Source organism: Eupeodes corollae, chromosome 2 (assembly GCF_945859685.1).
Source record: "Eupeodes corollae chromosome 2, idEupCoro1.1, whole genome shotgun sequence".
NCBI lineage: Eukaryota > Metazoa > Arthropoda > Insecta > Diptera > Syrphidae > Eupeodes > Eupeodes corollae.
The window spans coordinates 152341324-152366242 of record NC_079148.1 but is presented as its reverse complement, the minus strand read 5'-3'; the positions used below and the strand labels follow the sequence as shown (position 1 = coordinate 152366242).

Here is a 24919-nt window from a genome sequence, read left to right as displayed (position 1 = left end):
TACTCGCTTTAAAGCTTTATAAACCTGAAAGTATGGGCAATCAAAGTTAATGGGAACATCATTTAATTTCAATTTTGATACAAAATTTGCTGCATGGATGTTAGAAAAATAAAAGAAAATTTTTGTAATGTCAATAATAATTTCAATGATTAATGATTTCAGTGATTCTACTGATGCCACAAAGGATTAGATACGTACGGAAAATAAATGATTATCGGATACGAAAAGGAATTGAATACGGTCAGGACATGATAAAATACGGATTCGATAGGATTGTGTACGGATAGGAAAACACTGGAAATGGATGATATTAGAATATTAGATGTAATCAAGAAAATGTCTGCAATAATTTTAGACAAAGCTGAATTTTGGGGGAGAGTTTCTTCTGTACGTTCCTGCCTCTTCTTTAAAAATGCTTTTATGTTGGAGCAAACAAATGAAATGGAGCAAACCATTCAAAAATTCACTTTGGTACGATTTGTGATATTAAAAATTTGGAGATTTCTCGTCGTTTCAAGCTCTTAAGAATCTAAGCTCATGAAGGGGTTGGTGGAGGTCTTCCCAATCATTGCAGTGTGTGCCATGCGGAACTTTTAGCGATAAAAGAAGTCTTGTCCTGGCTAAAAGAAAACGTGATATTAACATCTGATATCCGTATCTTCTCAGATAGTCAGGCCGCTATCAAATCTCTGGACTCTGTCTCTACAAACTCTATAACAGTCCATAGCTAGCGATCATCTCTAATGAAGATGGAAAAACAGTTTAATATTCACCTTTGCTGGGTGGCGGGCCATAGAGACATTCCAGGAAACTGGAATGTCAAATGCTGGCATACCAATCGCTACTTGTAAACTGTTGCTAATGCAAGACGCTATGAAGAAGGGAAACATCAGGTCGAACAACACCACCACGTGTCAGGTCATAAAAAACATCTTGCCAACAATAGATTCAAATCGATCAAGTTGCTTGATATCTCTAAGCAGATCGGGCACTATGTAATAGAAAAGCACGCCACGCGGCCAGACGTATTCTCAAATGACTTTTGCAAAAGCTGTATGGATGAGGAAGAGGAGGATACAGTTTTTCACCTTCTCTGTACATACCCTGCTCTAGCTCAAAAACACAAGAATTACCTAGCAGTATTCTTCTTTAACGATCTAAACGATCTAAATCATATTAGCATTATCAGCCTCTCACGTTTCGTAAGGGACTCAAACTATTTTTATTGAGCTTAGGAGGAAGTCTCAAGATTCGTGTGGTATCACATTGGACCATTAAACTGTCCTAAGTGTGTCCGATTCCATCATGGACAGCCACTTTAACCTAACCTAACCTAAGCCCATGGTTTTTATAAAAGATTTCGTAAATCGGTACATCTGTTCGAGATACGTTTTTTAGCTGGACATATCTCAAGAACCAGTGAAGATTTATATTAAAACAAAGCTGAATATATCGTCCATGTTTTGAAAGCTCTGGTTTTTTATCGTGAGCCTTCGATTATATTGAAGAAGTTTGAACCTATTGGACCATTGATAAAATGCGAATCGTCTTTGTAATCTTTTGTGTTTATTTATATGAAGTGAATAATAATGGATCCGAGTGTCTTGTTGGCTTATTTAATCATATTTTCATAATCATCAAAGAAAACAGAGAGTTTAGGCAAGTATTTTATAATTGGAAGTCAAAACATTATTTTTGGGTGTAAAAGACATTCCCTTACATTTGTCAAATAAATAGTAAAGGTCCTAAGTGGCTTCCTTGTGATACGCTAGACTTGGAGTAAAATTGTGATGACTTGTTATATAAGTAAAGAAAAACCCACATACAAAATTGATTGTTAAACACAAAGGTCTTCATTTTTTTATCAAAGGCCTTACTGCAGTCGTTTTTTGAGCGAATCGAACTCATGTTCACTATCAAAAATTATAAATTTACAACTAAACGAAAGGATTTTACAAATAATGGACTTAAATAGCTTAGAAATAACGAAGAGTCTTACAATGGAACGAAAGTTTTGGATTTCATTTTTACTTCCATTTTTATGGATTGGCGTAATGTAAGAACTTCTACGAAGTTCTGGAAAAATTGAAGATCGGACCGATTGATTTGAAAAGAATAAGAAAAGTGTAGGATGAATTGGACACTCATCTGGTCATCTGTACCAAGGCTAAAACGAACGTAAAGCTTTGAATTTGTATGTAGCTAAAGTAGAAAAATATGACCTTACAAAAATAATACTAAATGTTCTTTTTCGACTGAATAATCTTAAAAACAAATTGAGGCATTGACTTAAAATGTATTTATTTTAAGAAAATATTGGCTTTAATATTTGATTATTTTAAAACAAAATCTGATTGACAGTTTTTCAATAAAAAAAGTTGTTAATTATTGGTACACTTTTTAGAAAATCCAATTGACGGGGTTTGTTTAAAAAAAAGATTGACTGTTTTTGTTACAAGAAAGTATGGCTCGCAAACACATAATTAAGGTTCAAGAGTTTGTGATGTTCTTGCAGAAACATTATCTACACTTAAATTGTGACATTTCACATAAAATTATGAAAGGTTATGCTAACGCATTGAATTCAATAAACAATATTCAATAATAAAAGTATTAACAACAAATCTAACCTTTTTTTCTTTCACAGCTTACAAAACCATTCTCTTTTATCTTCATAATTAACCATTTAAAGTAAAATAATCTTCGCCATATTTTTGGCATTTAATTTAATAATAACACTCATTCATTCGTTTATTATTTTATAGTGAAAGAAACATGCGTCAAAACACCAACCATCAGCTGCTGCTAGGATGTCTTCTCCATCTTCATACAAAAGATCTTTCCAACTTAAACAGATACATAGCCTTCACTATGTAGCCCCTTGTGATCATCTCAAGAAGAATTTCAATTGTTATGAACAAAAATTGATCTCGGTATTGATTAGCACTCAATCGGATTCCAAAAGTCGATGTTGTAGTTTCATTGATCCTCTTGCCTCCTACTTACTTATACGAGTATCTCAGGTCTTGCAACCATCATCAGCACAATTCCAATAAAATCTTCAAATGATGTTCTTAAGCAGCTTTTGTTTGATTTTATTGCCATTTTGTGTATATTTATATGCATGCATAAAACTGTGCAGTGCAGTGCATAGCGTGCTGATGAAATTTGTGTTAAGACCTTAAAATAAACAAACCAGACGAAGACTTGTTGACTGAACACCTACAACAACTAACCTGAGTACTAATGCCACAGCTAAGCTACAGCCAAAGCCAGAGCTGGAGTCGAAGCTGGAGCTCCTCGATCGATGTGAAAACTATTCGCAAAAACTTAGCAAAAAGAAAAAAAAAGATCGAACTCTGGAGGTTGAAGTAGGTTGAATTACTCCGAGGTGCTGGCGTTGAGTTAACCTCTCGCTGTCTCAATATGCGCGATTCGATAGTTATGCAATATCTTGCTGTGGCTCTGTGGCATAATTTCTCAGCACCACCATTGAACACGGAGGGTACATCATCTTGTAGAGGTATCTTGTGGATACGTATTTCTTTTTATCTTTTTGAGCTTGCTCTTTTGTAGATGCATATACATAGATACTTGTTCGTGTTGTTTCCCTACTTGGGAGTTGGAAATTGCAAGTTGGGAGAGACGAAGAAAGACCATGCACCAGCATGCAATGCTTATAAAAAAGTGGACAACTATTCTTGCCCCCAACAACAACAACTGGATTTTTATAGACGAACTAGGTACATTCACCCTAATGCAAATATCGCTCTGGGGCACTGTTACAGTGGCCTATTATAGAAAGTAATAGTAAAATTGGAACAATCCCGAACCCGAATGTCTTGAAAAATATAATATTTTTATAATTTATTGTTGCTTTGGAATGTACCATAAGTAAGGTATACCTGATCTGCCACTGGCACCCGCCATTGTCGCCATGTTTGTATCTCAGAGGATAAATATAGAGGATTTTAAACGGTTGCTGCCTTCGCAGCGTAAGTCGTCGTCATGATCGTTGACGAAGTCGTCGTCTTCGAACGCGGCTTGGCGTCGTCGATTAAAACGAAAGATCAATCAATCGAGATAAAGACACATAATCTCATTGGGTAATTAAAATGACATAATAAATTCTGTGTGTTTGTCATTAATGGCGCATAGTATGATGTTATGAAGCTGATAATTTTAATCTTTGAGCGCAAAATTGTGACAGATTGGGTTTGATGGAGATCCTCGATAAAAAAATCGTCAGGATTTTAATACATCTTATGCTTTGTTAGAGATGCAGGTCAATGTTTAGTTGATACTGAAGGGGACATTGATCAATTAATTTTAAAAGTTGCATAAAATGTTATTACTTAAAGCACGTTTGAATTACAGCTTAGAGCAGCAAATTTTAGTGTCCAATTATATAATACCAACAAAAAAAAGACCAACACGCACGTTTTTTAAGTTGTATTTGACATCGAGGGGACAGAGAAATAAGGTTAGCTTACAAAACACTACTCTATAGCTTTGATTCCGTCAAAAAGTTTATGAGAGTTTATGATTTTCAGAAGTTGACAGCAAAATGTCACTTTGACATCCTGTTTACGGGATTGAATGGTCTGAGATTTTAATTTTCTGAATATGCCTAAGCAAACATTTTACAATACAATTTACAAGTTAAGACTCAAGAACTGTTTTAAACAACATTTTTAATTTATGAGATTTTGATAAAAAATGGAAAGTATTTTATTTAATCTCCAAATCTTCTTCTTCAACAACAATAATTGACTTCATGAAGGGACAAAATTCCTTGGAACGAGATATTCTTGAGATTCAGTACAAGTTATGTTGTTCCTTAAGGTTGTGGGTTAGTTTCGTCAATGCTTGGGGTGTTATAAAAGAAAGACAAATTGTGGAATAGAAAATGACTTCGCGATATTACTACAAAAGTATAAATGCTTGGTAAAATTAAAAAAAAACATTCCTTCCAGGACATTTAGGAACATGGTTTGAAAACAGTAAAAAATGTCAAAAACTAGAAGAAACAAATATATTTTTATAATCTCTTTAACATTAATTAACGTTTAATGTTCGAATTAACAAGAATATTACCAATCAATTTTAGGATATTACCAAATAGTTTAGTTTATTTTTAGGAAAATACAGACTGTGGCTTTACATTCGTGTAGTACGACTTAAAAACGAATCTCTGTGTTTCACAATAGGACTGAGGGTAAGTTGATGAAGTAAAAAAGAAAAATATGGTTAATCTGTTTAAATAAAGGAATGCTGAGGGCTTAAAAAATGAGGACTGCAAATGATAGCTTCTCTTTTTGTGCCCTTTCGAAGGTTATTTTTTTTGCAATCTTAATCTTTTATTTTAAGCTGTTTTTTGTCGAGATTTTCGGGAACAACAACTTTGAATTCAGTTTTTAAAACAACAATGCTTTCGAAAGATGAAATAAGTTTGAAGTGAAAATCATTATTTGTTCTCAAGACATTCGAGTATAAAATCGATTTCTACCAATTTTTTCAAACTGTCTACTGCATTTTTTTAAAATTTTGTAAGATATTGAAACACCAAATTGGCGCGTGAAACTGAAGAAAATACCATAATTACTTCACAAGATATTTGAGTCGAAAATCAATTTTACAAATTTTTATAAATATTTCACTTGTCATAGTAAAAAACAAGCTTTTGTTTTTCAAAATTAATTTTTGCATTTTTTTAAGTTGTTATCTGTAAACAAAATTAATTTGAAACTTATGCGTCGCGCACTTTTTTATTATTTATTATTTATTTTCATTCCATACTCTATGTACAATTTTAACAATGTTAACATAAATATTTCTTTAGAAAAAAAAGTAAGTATCATTCTATAGTTGAAAACTACAGGCGAATAAACCATATCATGAATTTCAAAGCATATGTATAAAACGAATGATTATTTGGGGTATTTTGCTACATGCAAATAGCAAAAAGTTTTAAAAAAATTATTAAATGAAGCAAAACAAAAATTGGAAAGAAAAGTAAATACAAAGCTAAAAAGTTATGGTATATTTAAAAACAGATTTTTGACCATCGAACTGTTCATTTCAAAGAGTCATCTTTTTACTGGTTTCAAAAATAAATAAGGATGTCGCAGGTTTTTTAGTTTCAAAAGGCAATTGATTAAAAAGTTTAGGTGCTGTTGCAGTATAAAAATTTGAGAATTGATTTCTATTAGCCATTGGAATATTAACTAAAAAAAGAGTATTAATTCTTAAGCTATGCGTATTTGAGTTTCTGAGTACCTGATGACCAGATCCACTTCTCATGAAATGAACTTTAAGAACTTTATATACATAAAGGTGTTTCAACGGCAAGATACGACGATCTTAAAATAAAGGCCAACTACTACTACGGATAATACAGGGTCCGGCAAGAAAAACCTCCCGTATTTTTAGACGCTATATTTAATGCTATTTACAGATAGGATGGTATTCCTGGTATAGATAGGTAGGGGTCTTTATGTCGGTTTCAATAATCATAATGGCGTGGCACGGTGAGCATCGCGCATATGTCTAAGAGGAATATATCCGTAATGGCGGTTCTACGATTACTTCACAGCGTGCATTTTGCATTCGATTTCAACTTGGATGATATGATCCTGTTCCGGATAGAAAAACAATTCAAGTTTGGTTATCAAACTTTAGAGCAACGGGTTTTGCGCTAAAGATAAAATCTTCTGGCCGACCTTTAACCGCAACAACGCCAGAAATCTCCGAGGCGTTCAGCACTTATACATGCAGCTAACCTTGGATGGTCTGATAGGAGTGTAAGACGAATTTTGCACACACATCTTCATATGCATTCCTACAAAATGATGATCGCACAAGAATTAAGTGTTTTAATTTCGTCTGACGAGGCCCATTTCCATTTATTGGGTACTGTAATTAGAAATTCATCAACGACCACTTCACAGCCCTTATGTGACAGTTTGGTGTACTGTTTCTCAATTTGGTGTGTTAGGTCCGTATTTTTTCAAATAAAATGGGCAAAAAGTTACAGTTAATGCGGATTGCTACTGTCACATGATTGAGACCTTGCTTCAACCAAACTTAAATCAGTTTACTAGGAACCACAAAGAAGTCTGGTTCCAACAAGATGGAGACACAGGACACACTTCACGGGGTTCACTAACCATTATGAGAGGAATGTTTCCAGGGCATCTTCTTTCTGTACGAAGAGACATTACCTGGCCACCAAGGTCCCCCGATTTATCACCTTGTGATTTTTTTCCTTGGTTATATTTAAACGCCCAGGCCTACACTCATCGCCCACCATCTTTGGCAGCACTTAAGGAGGCAATCACTCAAGAGTGGCAGCCATTAGACCACAAATGACTCGACGAGCAATGAAAAACTTTTGTCGGACTCTGTATGAACGAGCCCAAAGTCTATTGTTGTTAATAGATTTTTTGTACAAGTTCGTTTTAATAAGAACAATTTACGTGTTACGGACATTAAGTTTTTTTTTTAATTCCCCAGTATGTTGTTTAAAATTTAAATTTTTTTCAATTGTAACTTCTAAATATTTAAAACTATTGACGAATTCGAATTCGAATAATTATTGGAACAAGGTATCATATGTTCAAAGCTTGAGCTTAGCTAATTTTCTTACATGTTTCAGAACGGAAGATAATATTACAGTCCAAGATTGCAACTGTTTGTTTTAAATTGCAGACCATAATTTTTGTTTTTTTCACTTAAAATGAACTCATGCCTAGAAAACCATTGTCCTAGTACATTTAAATCTTTTTGTAACATAGCGATCAATTCAAATAGCGAATTGCTAGCATATGTCAGAGCCATATCATCAGCGAGAGCTGTTATTTTGCTAATTGATGATTGTTTGATGACAGAGTTTATGTATATAAGAAACAATATTGGACCTAGCACAGATCCTTGAGGAACACCGGTAGTAAGCTCCTGAACATAGCTAAACATTCCATCGATTCTAACTCTCTGATATCTTGGGGATAAATAGGAAGCAAACCAATCGAAAACCGGACACCTAAATCCAGATTTATAAATTCTTCCTATAAGGATCTGATGATTGACCAAATCAAATGCTTAAGTCAGATCAATAAACAACGCTATAACACTCTTATTATTGTTTAAACTTTCACTCACCTCACTGCAAACATCTTTAAAAAAATTATGTAGCTAGTTTCTAAGGTCAAAATTTTCAAATTAAATAAATTGGATCGATTACAAAATAAGGGCCTTAAAACATGAGTTAACAAAAAAATTTAAAAAAACCGCAAGCACTTGCGTATCTTATTTAAAAAAATTTCTTGAAAACGGTCCCGTTTCACATGATTTTCGGAATCGGAAAACATGAGTTGACGAAAAACTATTTAAAAAGCCCCAAGCACTTGCGTATCTTATTTAAAAATGGTCCCATTTATCACAATTTTCGTTAAAATAACTAAAATACTTCAAAATATTCTCCATACTTTTGTTAATTAATTCACAAAAAAAACTCTTAACAAATTGAGATATACTTCATGTTTATATGTGCTCTAAGAAAAATTGAAAAAATAAAGTTCCACATACGCCCGGGTGACCACCCAGGGAATACTATCAAAATTCACGAATAGTTTTCTTACATTGTAATTAAAAATCTATGCACACGTCATATTATGTTATTTTACTTTTCTTAAACAAAAACAATCACCTTAAATGGTTAAGTACGTATCAATACGTATCATAGCTATGCCAATAACAAATTTCATCGATACAAAAAAAAAAACAATTTAAGTAAACAAAATTCACAAAATTCTTATCATCAAAACTAGAGCACGTAAACAACTCATTAAATCTCGCTCGATATCGGTTTGATATGGTCGCTTACGCTTATCCATTACGGTTATGACTATAAGGCAATCTCATGGAAGGAATATTGCATATTTTTGCTTTAAACGATCTTGGTGACACCACAATTGGTTATGAAAAAGAGTCCACCAACAAAGGCAAGTCGGACCCCAGCACGAACCACGATCGATGCTTCCAAATACAATATTTGCGATTTATGCTCCCTATGCATTGCATATACATAATATGCATGCATATGTAGGTTAACATAGTTACTTGGTTTAATTTTAAATAAATAAAACTAGTTCAAAACATATCGCTTAGCAAAATATATGGCAACTTGAAACCGATGACAAAATGAAGAAAACAAAAGTACACGTTAAGGTATCTCGCGCAGCGCGCATGTGCAGCGGATCCCATTTACTCAGCGTCAGCTTCAGCATCCCATAAAGTGGCAGAAACCTATGCCCACTATAACCACCTAACATGCTCTTCGACATTACAACCACGCTGCAACAGTGGTGCTGCATCAGAAACGTGTCTCTGAATCTGAAGTCTCTGAATTGGAATAAGGGTGGGGATTCGTAGCAAAGTCGGTCTTGAGGATTATGCTGCTGCTAGTGATGGTGCTGTAGCATGCATTCAGGGGAAAAATTGAAGATAAAAATGAATGAAGAAAAGCATTAGGATTTATAGATACATTTTTATCGAGGAGAGTAGCGAGGTATAGATGCTGTGTTGTGGAGGGATGTCAGGTATATCTCAACAGCAACCATACACATTGCACGATGGCAATTTACCTTACCTTTGCATGAAATGAACAAAACCTCGCTCGCAAGCGATGATGGTGTATTCGAGTGCGGTGCGTATAGTTTTGCAGATACTTTAGTTAGTTTATGTTGAACTTTTATCCTCCCCTATTTTTGTATTTTCTAACTCCAAACAGCTGGTGCCCCAAAAGATTTGTTTTTGTTTTTTAAATTTTTTTTTGCAAAGAATTTGAAAATTTCGCCTATATAAATGGTTTTGGACATCGAAATAGGCATCAGTTCAACAGTATCTTACAAACGGATTACATCAGGTTCACAGTTCGAGAACTATAGAAGATCACCACCATCAGTTAGAAGGAAGAGATTTGTGTAACTTTATAAAGTCGTACAGTGTAAAGTGTGTGTTTTCTGTAGTACTTGGGATCGGTTTATTCTATTCTTCTCTTTTTTTAAATTCTTTGTTATAAACCAACAACAAAAAAACCAATATGAAGGTACGGAGTTTTATTTCAAATACTCAAATATTAATATTTAGCTTAAAAATAGTGTGTTTTATATGTGAACTTTTGAACTTCTTATAATGACTCTTTAAAAAAAAAACAGTGATCTTGCAATTCATTAACTACCAAATTTATTTATTACACTGATAATAATTAAGTGGTTTTAAAATTATTCTTTTGACTTAACGAGTTTTTAATAGTGAAATAAATTTGATTTTAAGTGCGTTTTATGAACTTATTTGGGTTTGAAATTGTTCCAAGATCATAATTTGGGAATTACTTAAAAGATCATAATTGCAATTAGTTAAAAATTACCATCTCCTAGTTTTTGAAATTAATTTTGGCTAAAAAATTCAAAACCCGTATATTCAAAAAACGCTTTAAATTTTGTTTAACAATTTTAAAACTTACATTTTTAGCAAGTTTCAGTTCCAAAGTAAACACATATATCATTATTTGTTTAGATAGTTAGATAAGTAAAAGGTCGTGCAGTTCTGAGAATAAGATAGCGAAAAGGTCATAAATTTAAGTATATTTTTGTTTTATTTATGAGGAACATAGTTGATTTTTAAAAAGTTACGGATGTACCTTAAAAATATTAGTCGTACTTTTACCCTATACAATTTAATTTGAAGAGACCTTTTGGCTCATCTTTATTTTATTTTAAGCTCTTACAGCCAAATTATTGATTTTCTTTAAAACTAATCGATCGGAACAACAATTTTCAGAAATATGATTTAAATGTCAATACAATTAAAAATATTGAAAGGATAATTACTTTTTGACATTAAAATGGGCAATTAAATCCCTGAACTTTCTTTAAACTAGAATTACAATAAATTTGGTTTTGAGTGACTTGAATGAAAAGGTATAGCTGTCAGATTATTTTTGCATCTTATTATAAAAATATCATAACTTGTTAACCAAAAAAACACACGTTTAAATTGCTCTGTTATAAATTAAATTCAATCTTTTAAAACTGAAAATTAATTAATAATATATAAAGCTATAAAATCTTGTAGCGGTTAACTAAAGTACAAACTTAAGTGACTTAAGTGATCTAAAGACTTTTTTAAAGCTGCACCAGATCCCTGAATTTTATTTTTATTTAAAATTTTCAAAGCAATACATTTTGTACCTTAAATTCAAAGAGTTTGGTAAAGGGAATTGATTTTAAAATTCTGTCTGAAATTCAGTACTTCGAGAAAAAATCTAACTTTAAAAAATTGAAGCAATATTTCTTTCAGAATTAAAAATTTATTTTTGGTACTTATTTTGCCTCTTAAAGACGAGATTTTGAAATTCAAGTTGCATTGCATATATAACACATTCCTTTGAATTCTTATGTTTAAGTAGTATTGAAACAATATCCTCTAAGAATTCTTCCAATCTTCCGAAATTCGCAGCGTGAATAACTCCAAAATTAAGTTTGTAGGGCACTTTCACTGTGACTCTTTTTTTCAAGAAGCAAAATTTAAGTTGAAAAGAACCGTCCAAAACTATTGGCGTCTACATTTTTTTTTTAAATAGGACAAATTCCAATATTTAATAATCTAATAAAATAGAGGCAGAATAAATAAGTTTTTTAGTTCTTTTTTCAAAATCACTGACTGTTTACGATAATTTATATAATTTGTAGCAAAATAGCGGCTGGACAGCTTTTTTTCTGTTGACTTCTTCTTTTTTTTAGGAACAAGTCCGTACTTCTATAATTTTGTTTTTATTATATTTAATAGCTGCTATAAAAGGACGTACGATTTTTGTGATTAGAGCCAAATTTGTATGTCTAAGACATCTACAAATATTTGTCAAAAACCAATGAACTTTATTTTAACAATTGTTCTACTTAATTCGAAGATAAATTTATTTTACTTGATATGTTTAAATTTCAAAACGGCTTAAAAATAAAATATTGAGATCAATACGTTTTGAATTTCGAGTCGTAGCATGTCGGGAATAATTTTGCAATTGCTTAAATACTTAAATCCAAGAACCGAGTACTTGAAAGTTTTTGTATTTTGTGTTCCTAGGGTTGTCTTACCCCTTAAATTAGTTTAACTTCCAATTTTACTACATTATTCGCAACTTAAAACAACAATTTCTCATGTTCCATCAAAATTTTCCATTTAACATAAAATTTATTTCTCCATTTTCAGTACGTCATTGCTATCGTTCTCTTCGTCAGCGTAGCACAAGCCATTCCCATTGAATTGGGTCATTATGGTCATCCAGCGTTGCTCTCACATGGTCCTGTTCTTGCACATGCCGTTGCTCCTGAACCTGTGGTAAGTCATAAACAACATTCTAAGTCAACCCCCTTTTCTAAGTAATGTTTGTTTTTTTATTCCTAAATTTTAACAACAGGCCTATCCCAAGTACTCCTTCAACTATGGCATCAAGGATCCCCACACTGGTGACATTAAGTCTCAAGCCGAAGAACGTGATGGTGATGTTGTAAAGGGTCAATACTCCCTCGTGGAACCAGACGGTTCAGTGCGTACAGTTGACTACACCGCCGACGATCACAACGGTTTCAATGCCATCGTTCACAAATCAGCCCCAACGAAGGTCGCTGTCCCAGTCATTGCCCATGCCCCAGTGCTTTCCCATGCCCCAGCTGGTTTATTGCACCATTACCGCTAAGGAGTTACACTTTCATCGTTTAACATCACTCTGACCCAATGAAAACATTGCTTGCTTTTTGTGTGAGAATGAAATGTCAAAATCAAAATATCAAGCGGCCACAAAACTCTCATTCACTTAATAACCGTTCATCAATCAAATCATTGTAGATTATTATTATTTTATTTTATATCATTTTGTTTGTTTATTATATAATAATTTTAATTAATTGATTATTATTATATTCTTCTTCTCGTTCGTGTGTATCTTGTATAGTGATGTAAGTAATAATTTTGTTTCATATTCTAATCACTTTCTATGTTTTTTCTATGTTTTTATTTTTATTGCATGACACCGAGAAAGAGTTCGTATAAATCGTATGTTATATGTACCTACGTAATATTGTAAGTGATATAAAATTTATCAAAAGAGAGTCTCATAAAACACAATCTTTTTATTCTCTTTCACTTCATCTTTCTTCTTCTCTATATTTTATAGATATTGTATTTCATAATTTCGTATATGTATTTTTATGCGAGCGCGCGATTTCTCTTTACCACTTTTGTTTATAGTTCTTCTTTGCTTTCTTCTACTTTTCTTTTTTCTGCTTCTTCTTATATTGTGTGCTTATTTATTGTGTCCATCTTTGTTGTGTAATGTGTGTCACTTTGAGACATCAATACGAATGATAAAAGGAAAAAGAATATGAGAAAAATGTGTAGTAATTATACAATAATGCAGTATTAATGTTTTTCTTTGCGTCTTTTTCTTTTCTAGCCATCAGACCCCAGGCCCCAAGCTTCGAGGCTTGCAGACTTGCATCACCACCGATTTAACATAAAATGATGAAAAATTAAGCATTTCGCGTAATCTGACAATCCAACTGTCATTTTATTGCAATCGAACAATATTAATTGCCACTAAGTGCCAGTGTCGCTAGTGTCGCCAGTCATTGTTTTGTTTGTTTAATGTTTGTCTCAAGCGGGCATAATTCTATATTCCTTTGCGATGACCGAACGACCAACTGACGCATAGCGACATTGAGTGACGACGGAGCTAATACAAACTATTAAAAAGTGTGTAGACATCTTGTGATAGTTTTTTTTTATCGGTTTGTATGAATAATTCTTTGCGCAACTGTGCCGGACATTGTGCATTATTATATGGACAACAATTATTGAGAGATTTTAATTTATCACTCTTATTATTTTCGTCCTTGATGTTAATTTAAAACAATTTTGTTAGTATTAATAAATAAAATGTCTACTTTCTATCGTTTTTATTTTCTTTGTTCTTAATTTGAGTTGACACTTTTGTTAATAAGTTTTCAATTTTGTTGTTGTGTGTGTCTCAGCTAATTTGCAAAGAAATTTATATTGTTTAAACAAAAATAAACATTTTTCTTTTTATTAAAATGTATTTCTTCTCATTTTCTAATTTTTTCTTCTCTTATGTTTTATTTTTCTTAAATTAAAACATAAACAGCTTTTGTCTATGATTTCATCATTTTGAAAGAAAAACAAAACAAACTTCATTTTCATTTTCATATTTTAATATTTTAATATTAATAATATTAAACAATATTGTATTATATACATATTTTTATATATTTTGTATTATTTTTATATAAATAATATTTTTTATTTTATATATTTTGTACTTTTCAATTTAATTTTTCCTCTCAATTTGTATAGATTTTTATATGAGGCTCTATGTCTTTTAATGTTTTTATATAGACCCAACTGTATGCCCGGTTGTGGTGTTATATGAATACAGGATGTGCCTTTTTTGTATAAATAATTGTATATTTTGATTGGAAAATTATGTAATGTATTCTTTGTATTGTAAATAAATAAACGACTTAAAAAAAAGTAAAATGAATAAAAAATATTGAAAAAAATATGAATTTCTTTAAATTATTTAATTTGATTGAGGTTGCTTGTTCTATTGGCTCGTTCGTTTTTGATATTTGGCTTTGAATATTTTCTTCAAACTCGGTTTTTAACAAGATATATTCGATTTAGTTGATTACAGCACAAAATTTATTAAAAAAATTACCAAGCCTTTTGGTTACTTCCTTTACTTTGTTTCCTTCGTTAGTGATGTTTTAAGATTCTGAACAGTAATAATATTTATTTTCAATACATCAAACATATACAAATTAGTACAGTTTCAAAACGATAAAATAAACTAAGTATTTAAAAACAAATTATCAAATCTCAACTTTCAACAGTTAGTTCTGAATTAGTTTTGAAAATTCTTTTGTTTATATTCGTTTTGTAACATTATTTATCATTAGCAATGATTGGTGAAAGATTTCTACTACTGATTTAAGAAAAAAAAATCTTAAGAAGATGCATACCTCAAGAACTTAGATTACATTAATCAAAAAAGTCAAAAACTCCTGAATCGATTTCCATTACTTCTAATAAATTGGACTTAATGTGACCTGCAGATTAAATATTTAAATATTGGTAAGATTCATTTACAAATTCACAAATTGGGACAAATTATTCATAGGTCTATTACTTTACGATGGTACACTGGGCTTATACTCATTTTAATTACTTTGAAGATATTAAATAATAGTCCTTTCATCTTTATTGAGGAGTTTCTTTATTGCTCCTCTGTTTCGTAGGCTGAAGAGCATGTGTCAAGCCTTTATAAATAGGTGGATGGAACATTCAGTTTCTATTTCAAAACTCTGAAAAATAATGACATCCCCATACAAAGTTATATTCGTCTTCTTTTCAGGTCCCCATAAAAGCCGCAAAGAAAAAATAGAATTGATTAAATAAGAAACCATTGTCGGTACGTAGACATATACGGCCGTTTTTAATGTTCACTAGAAGTTCCCTGCTTTTACAGATAGTTCTAGGCGGAATCAAACATTTTTAAACTCAGAAACTGTAGCTATTTTGTAGTAAGGTTATTGAGTAATTGAAAAGTCCACTGATTCTGAAACCAACGGAATAAAATTGCAAACACTAAACTTTTAAAGGCCCTTTTAAAACTTAAAATTGATATTAAAAGTAACTACAATTTTAAAAATTTTGACTGGCCTTAATGTTATTTTACTGGAATTTTGATAAATAAAAACATGATTGGTCTACAAAATCGATGTTTGTCGGTTTCATTAATTTTGAGGTGATTACAAATTCTTGGAAATAGGTTTTTTAAATACCTTACTATTTTTGAATTATGGAAGCTCTTAATTTCTTACCAAACAAAGTAAACATTTCTTAAACTTAGAGATACTAAATTCAGGTTTTAAACGCTAATTGTCAATTTTTAGGGAAACCAACAACTAAAGAACTCTTTAAATAAAAAAATCTCCACTCAATTGGAATACAAAATTTGTTTACAAAATGAAAAATAACCCAAAGGAGGTAGTTAAAAATTTTTAAAGTAACATTTGAAATCCTAGAATTTTGGGCATCACTACAAAATTGTTACTTTTGTATGTTCGTCTGCTAGGAGCCAGGTCTCCACGGGGGAATTCTTTGGAGTACTGGAAGAGCTAAGTTCGTCGCGTAGGGTGGTTCTTGCCACCTCCCAGTACACCTCCTGCTTGACTAAACATTTTTTTATATTCGTGCCTAAGGTAAATACAAGATGTAGCTGAAACAAATCTGAGAACATTGACGATATGTAAGAGAAACTAGAAATCGATGCTTCAAATTAAGTTAACCTAAGAAAATACTCAAAAAAAAACTTTAAAAAAAAATGATTATAATAAAAAAATTAATAAAATGAAATGATAATAACAAAATAAAAGAAAACTAAACCTTAAACTAAAGCTTATTATAAACTATAAAAATGTAAGCTTTTTATCTAAAGCTCCTCTTTCTTACCCCTTTCCATACCGTCACACCGAATCCCAAACGTTCGTCTGGTGTTATCGACGAAAGTCTGACCAATCCACTCAAGTATCGTGAAGATACTTCCTTCGCTATTTAGATGGCCGAATGCAGTGCAAAAAGCCCCTGAAATTACTCAACCAGCCACAAATTAGTCCGTTTAGAAAGTTAGTCTGTCATGTCCCAAAAAACCTTCACATACCCTTAGCTATTAAATTAGTACACCATTTTTGTTTACTACAATACCAATTCAAATCATAACTTTATTTTCCAATTTCAAATTCATAACAAAAAACTCAATCGACTTCTCCCACTTGTTTCTTTACTTATCTTATAAAAATAATTAAAATAAAAAAAAGTGAAAAAAAATAATCTAATAGATTTAAACCACACCTCACTAATAAACTGACCTTGGAGGCTTTTTTTAAGATCTTTTATCCACAAAAAAAAATTTTCTTACTCATAGTTTCCTGGTCCCTCGTCGTCCTGCCGGCAGCACGTTGTTAAACAGAGGAAGCACATTCGCCACCTTGAGTATTTTTATACTTTTTTTTGTATGCTCAAAAAAAATTATCAAGGATAATTTGTACAATTTGGATAAACGAGCTATAACATTGATAAGAATTTGCGAGCGTAGAAGGAGCTTTGCTTAGGTATTTAGTTAAGTTTTAAAAAATATAATTTTTTAATATTATATCTGAGGCTAACATTATAAGTTTAATTAGTATTTAATGATGCCCAGTAGCAGATGGTGTGAACAGTACCATGCGTCCTTTCACTGTATGAATTCAATTTTACATAATAGTGAAACCAATTAATGAGAATCAACGAGAACGAAGTTTTCTTTAAAATGAAGAATAAACTTGAATATTCTCTTGTGCGTTCATTTTCTTGTGGTAGCTTCATTCTCCACCCTCCAAGGAGTTCTAAAAAGAACTGCAATTTTTCCAAACTAACAGCTCCTTAAATACTTTCCATTTGGTTAAATATAAATCGAAATTTAAATATTTTATCAAGCAAACCCAAGTCCTAAAAAGAGTAGTGATAATAAATAGGTACACATTTTTAAAACAAATTTTTTAAGGAAGAATATGATTTTCTTAATGTTTTACATTTTCTCGACTATTAAAACTCTTAATGTCTCATCTTGTTTGATTCGTATTTTTAGTGTTTGGTTGGATTTTTGGAAAATTTAGAAATTATAATGGACAAAAAACTGTTTTAAATATGAAAAAGGCAAATATAGGTCACCAATAAATTGAAATACCTACTGCAAACATAGTCAAGGTTCATATCTAACGTCTTTTGCAATCTATCTATATTTTGTACAAAATAATTAAAATTTTTAATGAAAAACATTAAAACACTGAGTCACAACATTATTTGAATTTAAAAGACCATTTTAGAAAAAAATTTCCGACAACTATTTTATTTTTTTGCCAAAGTAGAACGCTCTAAACAATCTCAAGTACTTTTTGGTGTTAATTAATTTGTGACTGTTTTAAGATTTTTCAAATTGTTTTTTCACACTCCCATGAGTCTATTAGAATTTATTTATACCTTATTAGATACTTTATTTGGGTAACCGAACCGCATGTCTGTACAGTACACAATAATCACATAGGTATTTTAATTTTCTATTTGAGAAGCCGACGAGAGACGAGTGACGGCCGGCGCGACGCACAACACGCTTTTTCACGCCGACAGATATTTGTTTCCAAATAGGTTTTGAAGGAAGTTTTAAAGAAGTGAATCTTCAGTAGAAAACATTCATTATTCAAAGTTTGTATAAGATAGAAGTGCCTTATCAGCTTTAAGAAAACAACTATGAGCTTCACATTTTTAATAATTATTGTGAGTTGTAAACTTTTTTCGCTAGTTTTTGTCTAAGCTTAAAAAATTCAACTAGCTGACTTTGAAAATCGTAGTTGATATTTTTATTTGTAATTTAAAAAACGGTCTCTTCTTAAAAAAATCAATCTTGCAATACTTTGCTATGAACTTAAGAATCCAGTGGCCATTTTGAGACTTCCTGCTATTTTAAAACTAACTAACAGTGATTCTTGACAGGTCCTACGCGCGCTGTTGATAAGCTTAGTAGCTTCAATGGCACATATAAAATGATTAATTTATTAAAAAATCAAGTCTAGCTTAGCTTTTAACTAAGCCAATATTCCATAGCTTTTGAAGTGTAACTTAAGCATAACTTTTCTCTCTTTGTAGTTTATTTTAACATCATCGCCTAACTTACTTCTTCAAGTCTGCTCCAACTCAACAACTGCAGCAGCTTTAGAGGAAACAGTAAAGTCAACTTCAATTCCTCCTAAGCAGACATCTTACTTTTACCAAGAGCCAAAAGGTATGCATGCAAATAATATTAATTTTAATGAAATGAACTACAGTAAGTGCCACAAAAATTAATCTGCTTACAATTAAATATATATTTTCTTTATTAAGGACCTGGAACATATGAGTTTGGTTATTATCTAGAGGACAAACCAACAAATAATACTCAATTTCGAAATGAAACTGGATCTTCAAATGGAACTGTTATTGGATCTTATGGGTTTTTACGAGCTGATGGATTATTTACTGTCATAAATTATATCGCTGATATAAACGGCTACAGAATTCGAAAGAAGAAAATTGGCTTTAAGAAGAATGAGCTGTTATCACCGTCGTCTAAGATCTCAAATCAAGCAGCAACTTCTAATTCTAAACCAATAACCACAACTTCAGCTACAACCACAGAAATTCCAGGCTTAAATCTAACTTCTGGAACTCTACCACCAATCCTTGTGGATACAGTTATGGATAAATTTCAAATTGATCTAAGTCCAGATGCTAGTCCTGGTGATATTCTTCATCCAAATATTTCGGAAATTATAAGTGGAGACCTTCCATCGATGAAGACCGATAAAAAGAAATCACAACTTGGCTTTGATGTTGTACAAAATTTTATTCCAAGCAATTTTCCTATAGCTCCTTTTCAATTGCCAACTGAAATGCCAAGTAAATTGAAGGATGATTGAATTTAATATAAAATTAAGTAATTGTAATTAAAATAATAGTCGAAATATCAATGAACCACTTTAAATATATATAAAAGTTCCTGTGTTAATTTAAAAAAATCCTGCAACTATTTTAATATAATCAACTTCTTTTACAGCTTCATGTTAAAAAGTTAAGAGACTTCATATAAATCTTGGGCTGTGTTCACATTTGAAACTTGTCACAGTGACAGAAAAATGGGAAGCAGACATTCTATTAAAAACTTAGATGATCAAGATAAACTGATGAAAATTTATCACAGTGTCAAAGTCGTTTTAAAAAAAGTCCATTCAATTCTTTAATAATAACAAAATTTGGATAAAAGTAACAGCAGTGATATACATATTTCTAACTTTGGGAGGTGTTCACATTACGCTGTTTTAAATCACATTTTGATGTTTCATAATTGTATCTTCTTTTATTTAATAGTTAAAAAAAAAAACAATTGAAGAAGACATTTTTAGATTTTAAACCGAGTGAGAGAGAACGTAAAAATTATTATGAAATGTCAAAATGATGTGCTTCAACAAATAACGAAGTGAACTGAACCCCTTCTTGAATAATAAAGACATAAGGTTCAAAGTGACAGCAAGAATATAACTATCTCTTTTTTACCAGTTTACTTTAAGTTCATATAAGGTGAATAAAGTGATTTCGAGTGACTAAAGTCAATGAACCATTTGATTGTATAAAAATTAATTTAGAAAATGACTAAATCAATGAAAAACTCACAGAAAATAGACTTAGAAACATAAAACCTCTTAAATGGTAAATTTCAATCAATTTATCACCTCCGCCAAAAAATACGTTTATAAATTTACAAATAAAAAAACGTCACTTTCATTCGTGTCACGTTTGACATTTTACATTGGTTTTGAAAACTTGAACACGGGCATGTGTCTTGTCGCTAATTTTATCACCCAACAAAATCTGTCACTCGGCCAAGAAATGAAATGAAAAATCGAGTCCAATGTGAATGCTAATGTCTGGGCGTATCCATCTTTCTTATAAGTTGTCTGTGTTTTGCGAAAAGTCAAGACTAAAAAAGTGGAATTAGTTAAAGAAAAAAAAAATTTGAAGCTAATTTTCTTCTTCCTCATAGCAGCATCAGCATTCAGGGTTCGAATTACGCGTTGAGGCTTTGGCGATGTTGTGTTCAAAATTAAAATGGAAATGCACATAATTTAGCCGCCGCGTCGCACTTAAGTTTTTTTTCCACTCATTCGAACTTTAATGCAATAGAAAACAGAAACGGAAGATAAACTGAAGCTCTTAAGACATATCGAGGAACTCTCAACAGACTGCATTATTTAGATTCCATTGTGCATGGAAGGGGTAATCTGTAGAGTTGAAAGTGAATCTTCTTCACGGTCGGTGGTGGACGATGCACGGTGGCTTGGCGATGGCTTTAGCGGTGGCGCTGAAGTAGTGATGTTGATGTCTGATGTTGATCTGCATCGTAATTTGTTTGGGATTTTCCCTGAAGATTTGCATAACTTTATAAAAGCATTTAATTTCCAATACTCTCAGTTATAATGATGAGGATATACAAAGATTACCACTCTTAGTCTTGATGTGATGGCTACTAGATGAATGTGAATATCAAAATACTTGTTGCACTTGACTACGGCAGTGGCAGTGTAATGTCTGTTGCAAAATAAAATATAAAGATGCTAGCAGAATGTTTTGGTACTAAATTTGTTCCAGACATCAATTGATTCGGTTGAATTGTCAGTTTCACTTTGTGAATTAAAGGTATTTTTTTACATCACTTTCAAAACTAATTTTAAGTAAAGTAAAAGAGATGATTTTAACAAAATGAGTTACCGCTAAAAGAAAAAATATTTCAGACGATTTTTCGCCAGTGAATATTTTAAAGACAGGTTTTGAAAGGATACGTTTTGTTTTATTCAAGATTTTTTTGTTGGATTTTCGGTGAAGATATGAATTTCTATAAAAGAAATTACTAGGGATTAAAAAAATACTATAATGATTGTTTGAAAAAATTATGTTTTGTTATATTTTCTCTCTTAACAAAACAATGCTAAAAATTAAAATAGAAGGAATCTGAAACGTTTTTTTGAATAGCGTTTATAGCAATCAGTAAATTTAATTAGACATATTGAGTAGCCACGAGCTTCGCGCCTTAAACCATTATTTTTTTTGTTTATACTTGTGACATTGGTAAAAGTTTCGAACTCGAGATTTAGATAAAATATGACATTACGTCTATCCGTCCCTCTGTCCTCACCTCTAAAGCCCAAAGCATTTTGTCGATTGACTTCAAATTCGGAAATTAAGGTTTTGAGTCGATTTGCGTTAGGCGTTTTTTTTTTGTTTTTTTAAAGAATAAAAATAACAGTACCTCTTTTATTGTCTCAATAATATTTAATGATCAAAATCGTCATTGTTTTTATATTTGATTTAACAAAAATTAACATTTTGTTTTGGAAATTCAATATCTCGAAAATGGGTCATCATTTATTTACTGATTTCATCAGTAATACATATTTTAATTGATGTCACAGTAAGAAATTGAAACACCATATGTAAAAAATTGAATTTCATTGGAATTCGGAAGTCTGAATGTTTGATCAAAAAAATTATTGAAATTATAATTTATTAATCCTTTGTTTAAAATAAGTCTTTATGGAGCCAATTACAACTATCATTGGTTTTCAAAATTGAAACCAATCATTGGATTTTTTTCGACAGTTTGGATATAGCTTTTATTGAAAATGGAACGTTTTCAGTAGAACAGTTATAGCCATTTCACACCAAACCCAAAACAGGGTTTTCGGCAAAAAGTTTTCGAAACCCAGAAATCATTTACACCGAACATTTAAACCTTTCTAATTTGACATTTAAATTTGTTTAACATCGGCTGTCAAATTTTCTACTGATGAAAAAAACATTTCAGAATGAGCCGCGGAACTTTCGATATACTCTGCAACTCTGAACTAAAGGATCTGGAAATGCAATATAAGTAAAAGTAAAACGCTTTTATAATTTCTAAGTATAGACTTTTATTTAACGATTAAAGTAAAGAGACACTTATGCTTCGAGTGGCGGCTTCCAAAAAAGTAATCGCCGATTCCCCAACCACTAAATACTTGTCCAGCAAAAAACACAGCAGACCAGCGATTATACAGTTGATGTCAAAAAAGAGAGCATGACCGTACGGTTTACTTATCAGCTTCTGCGCATAATCCAGCAATTGAATAATAAAATATGTCTTTGCTGTAACTTTTATAGCAAATAGCAAATTACAGGGTGTTAAGGTGTTAACTGCTCCCGCTTCAAACTCAGCCGTCCTCGGTAGATTCCGTAGATTTAATATTATTCAAAAACAATTTTCAATTTAATATTTTGTGACATAATTAGGGTGTTGGTATTGTGTCTTTCAATTATTTTATTTACATGATTTTATATAATATGATGATTAATTTTATAATTAAATAATGGAATGATTAATTTAAGCAACTAAGGAATTATTTTCATTGATAGAATTAACATATAAAAAACATAAAAATACCTAGGAGAATTTAATAACAAAAGTCAATGTTTTCATTTTAACATTTATAAAAGTATTTACAAACATTATCGATAATACATACCTACAAATTATAGTTATTTTATAGTTCAAATAATTCATGTTTTTAAGTACAATTAGTTCAACATGTTGTTTTGTTTTTTACACATTAGAAAATAGTAAATTTAGATTTAAAACAAAAAAAATCCCATTCAAAAAAATTAAGTAGAATGATGTTTGCGAGCATCAGTTACAAAATAAGTTTTATCTTAGATTGCTTTTATGTACGATTCTATCGTCGATCAAAACCGTAGATCCTCTATCTTCTTGGATTATTTTTTCTACGAAAAGCTTCCTAAATTTATTTCCTATACGTTTATTCGTTCTCACCTATACTTTTTCACCAGGTTTGTATGCTTTTGTTTGTTTGTTTCTGTTATGGTATGTTAAACTTTTGTTCTGTCCCTCTAAAAGCCTTGTCTTAATTTCATTTTTTAACTCCAAAGAGTTTGAATGAATTACTTCGATAGGTTTGTGTTTTATAATTGAATGGATTGTCCTGTTATATTTAACTGTAGAAAGTAAGATAAGTTCGATTGTGTCATTTATGCCCTGTTCTAATTTCGTACATCTCGCGATTTCTGTCAACGTGCTATGAAATCTTTCAACCTGTCCATTAGATGTACTATGAAATGGAGGTATGGTAAAAATTTCGATTTTAAAATGGTTTCTTAATAATGTCTTTATAGTTTGAGAATTAAAGGATTTTTCGTTGTCGCAGACAATTGTCTTTGTATCTTTGAAAAAATTTACAATTTCTATCAGAGGTTCTTTAATGTCAATGATTGCTCGAGATTTTATTGGAAAAACGGCTGCAAATTTTGAATATTTATCAAGGCACGTTAAAAAATGCAACTTATCCGTTGAATAAATATCAACATGCAATATCTCACCTGCATAAGATGGAATAGGTGTTTTTCCTATTTCAACTCTAGGTGGATGCCTTTTGTATTTTGATTCATTGCATACTCTACAATTTGTTATCATCTCCCTAAGCTTTTTTCGGATGTCTGGAAAAAAATAATCTTTTAAGATTTGTTGTAAGTTCTCGCGCAGGGATCGATGGGCTCGATTGTGTTCTACAGCGAGAATCTCCTGTTGATCATTTTCATTGAAAATATCTATCACAAATTTTTCCGAGTGGATAAATTTGGTAGATGGAAATGATTTGAGTAAATTGTCTTTTACAAATGCTAAAACATGAAGTTCGCAGTGCAAACCATTAATAACATTTGGATTAACAACTTCGTCAAGAATTTTGAATAAATAGTCCCGATCCGAAAATGTTATGACATATCTGAACTTCTTTTGAAATAATATCTTCCTAACCATTTTGTTTTCTGTCCCTTTAGTGATAAAAATTTGATTTCTAAAGCAGTTAACTGGATTGTCAACTGTACGAATAGCTTTTGTTAAAGACACCTCGCTATGTCCAGTTACCGAATCTGAGTCACCTGAATGGTCTATGATGTTAATATTTTGTCGAGATAAAGCATCTGCAACAAGATTTTCTTTTCCAGGTTTATAGTGGAACGTTGGTGAGAACTCTTCCACAAAGGCCATCCATCGTTTCATTTTAGTATTGGGGTTTTTGTCGGAAATAGAAAACGTCAACGGCTGATGATCGGTAAAAATATTAAGATTCCTGCAGCCATACAAATAATTGCGAAGCTTCCCTAA

General features: G+C 31.5%; 2 protein-coding genes across 2 annotated transcripts; both read left to right on the top strand.

Moving 5' to 3' along the window:
* The first annotated feature begins 9725 nt into the window (after positions 1-9725).
* Positions 9726-14253, top strand: LOC129944111 (cuticle protein 8). Its single transcript, XM_056053303.1, has 3 exons — positions 9726-10108; positions 12271-12399; positions 12479-14253. Exons 1-3 carry the CDS (start codon positions 10103-10105, stop codon positions 12755-12757), a joined length of 414 nt encoding a protein of 137 aa, XP_055909278.1. The 5' UTR covers positions 9726-10102; the 3' UTR covers positions 12758-14253.
* A 4064-nt stretch (positions 14254-18317) lies between these two features.
* LOC129944107 (uncharacterized) lies at positions 18318-19678 on the top strand. The gene is made up of 3 exons (XM_056053299.1): positions 18318-18450; positions 18820-18955; positions 19054-19678. The coding sequence occupies exons 1-3, from the start codon at positions 18424-18426 to the stop codon at positions 19626-19628; spliced, it is 738 nt and encodes a 245-aa protein (XP_055909274.1). The 5' UTR covers positions 18318-18423; the 3' UTR covers positions 19629-19678.
* The last annotated feature ends 5241 nt before the right edge of the window (positions 19679-24919 follow it).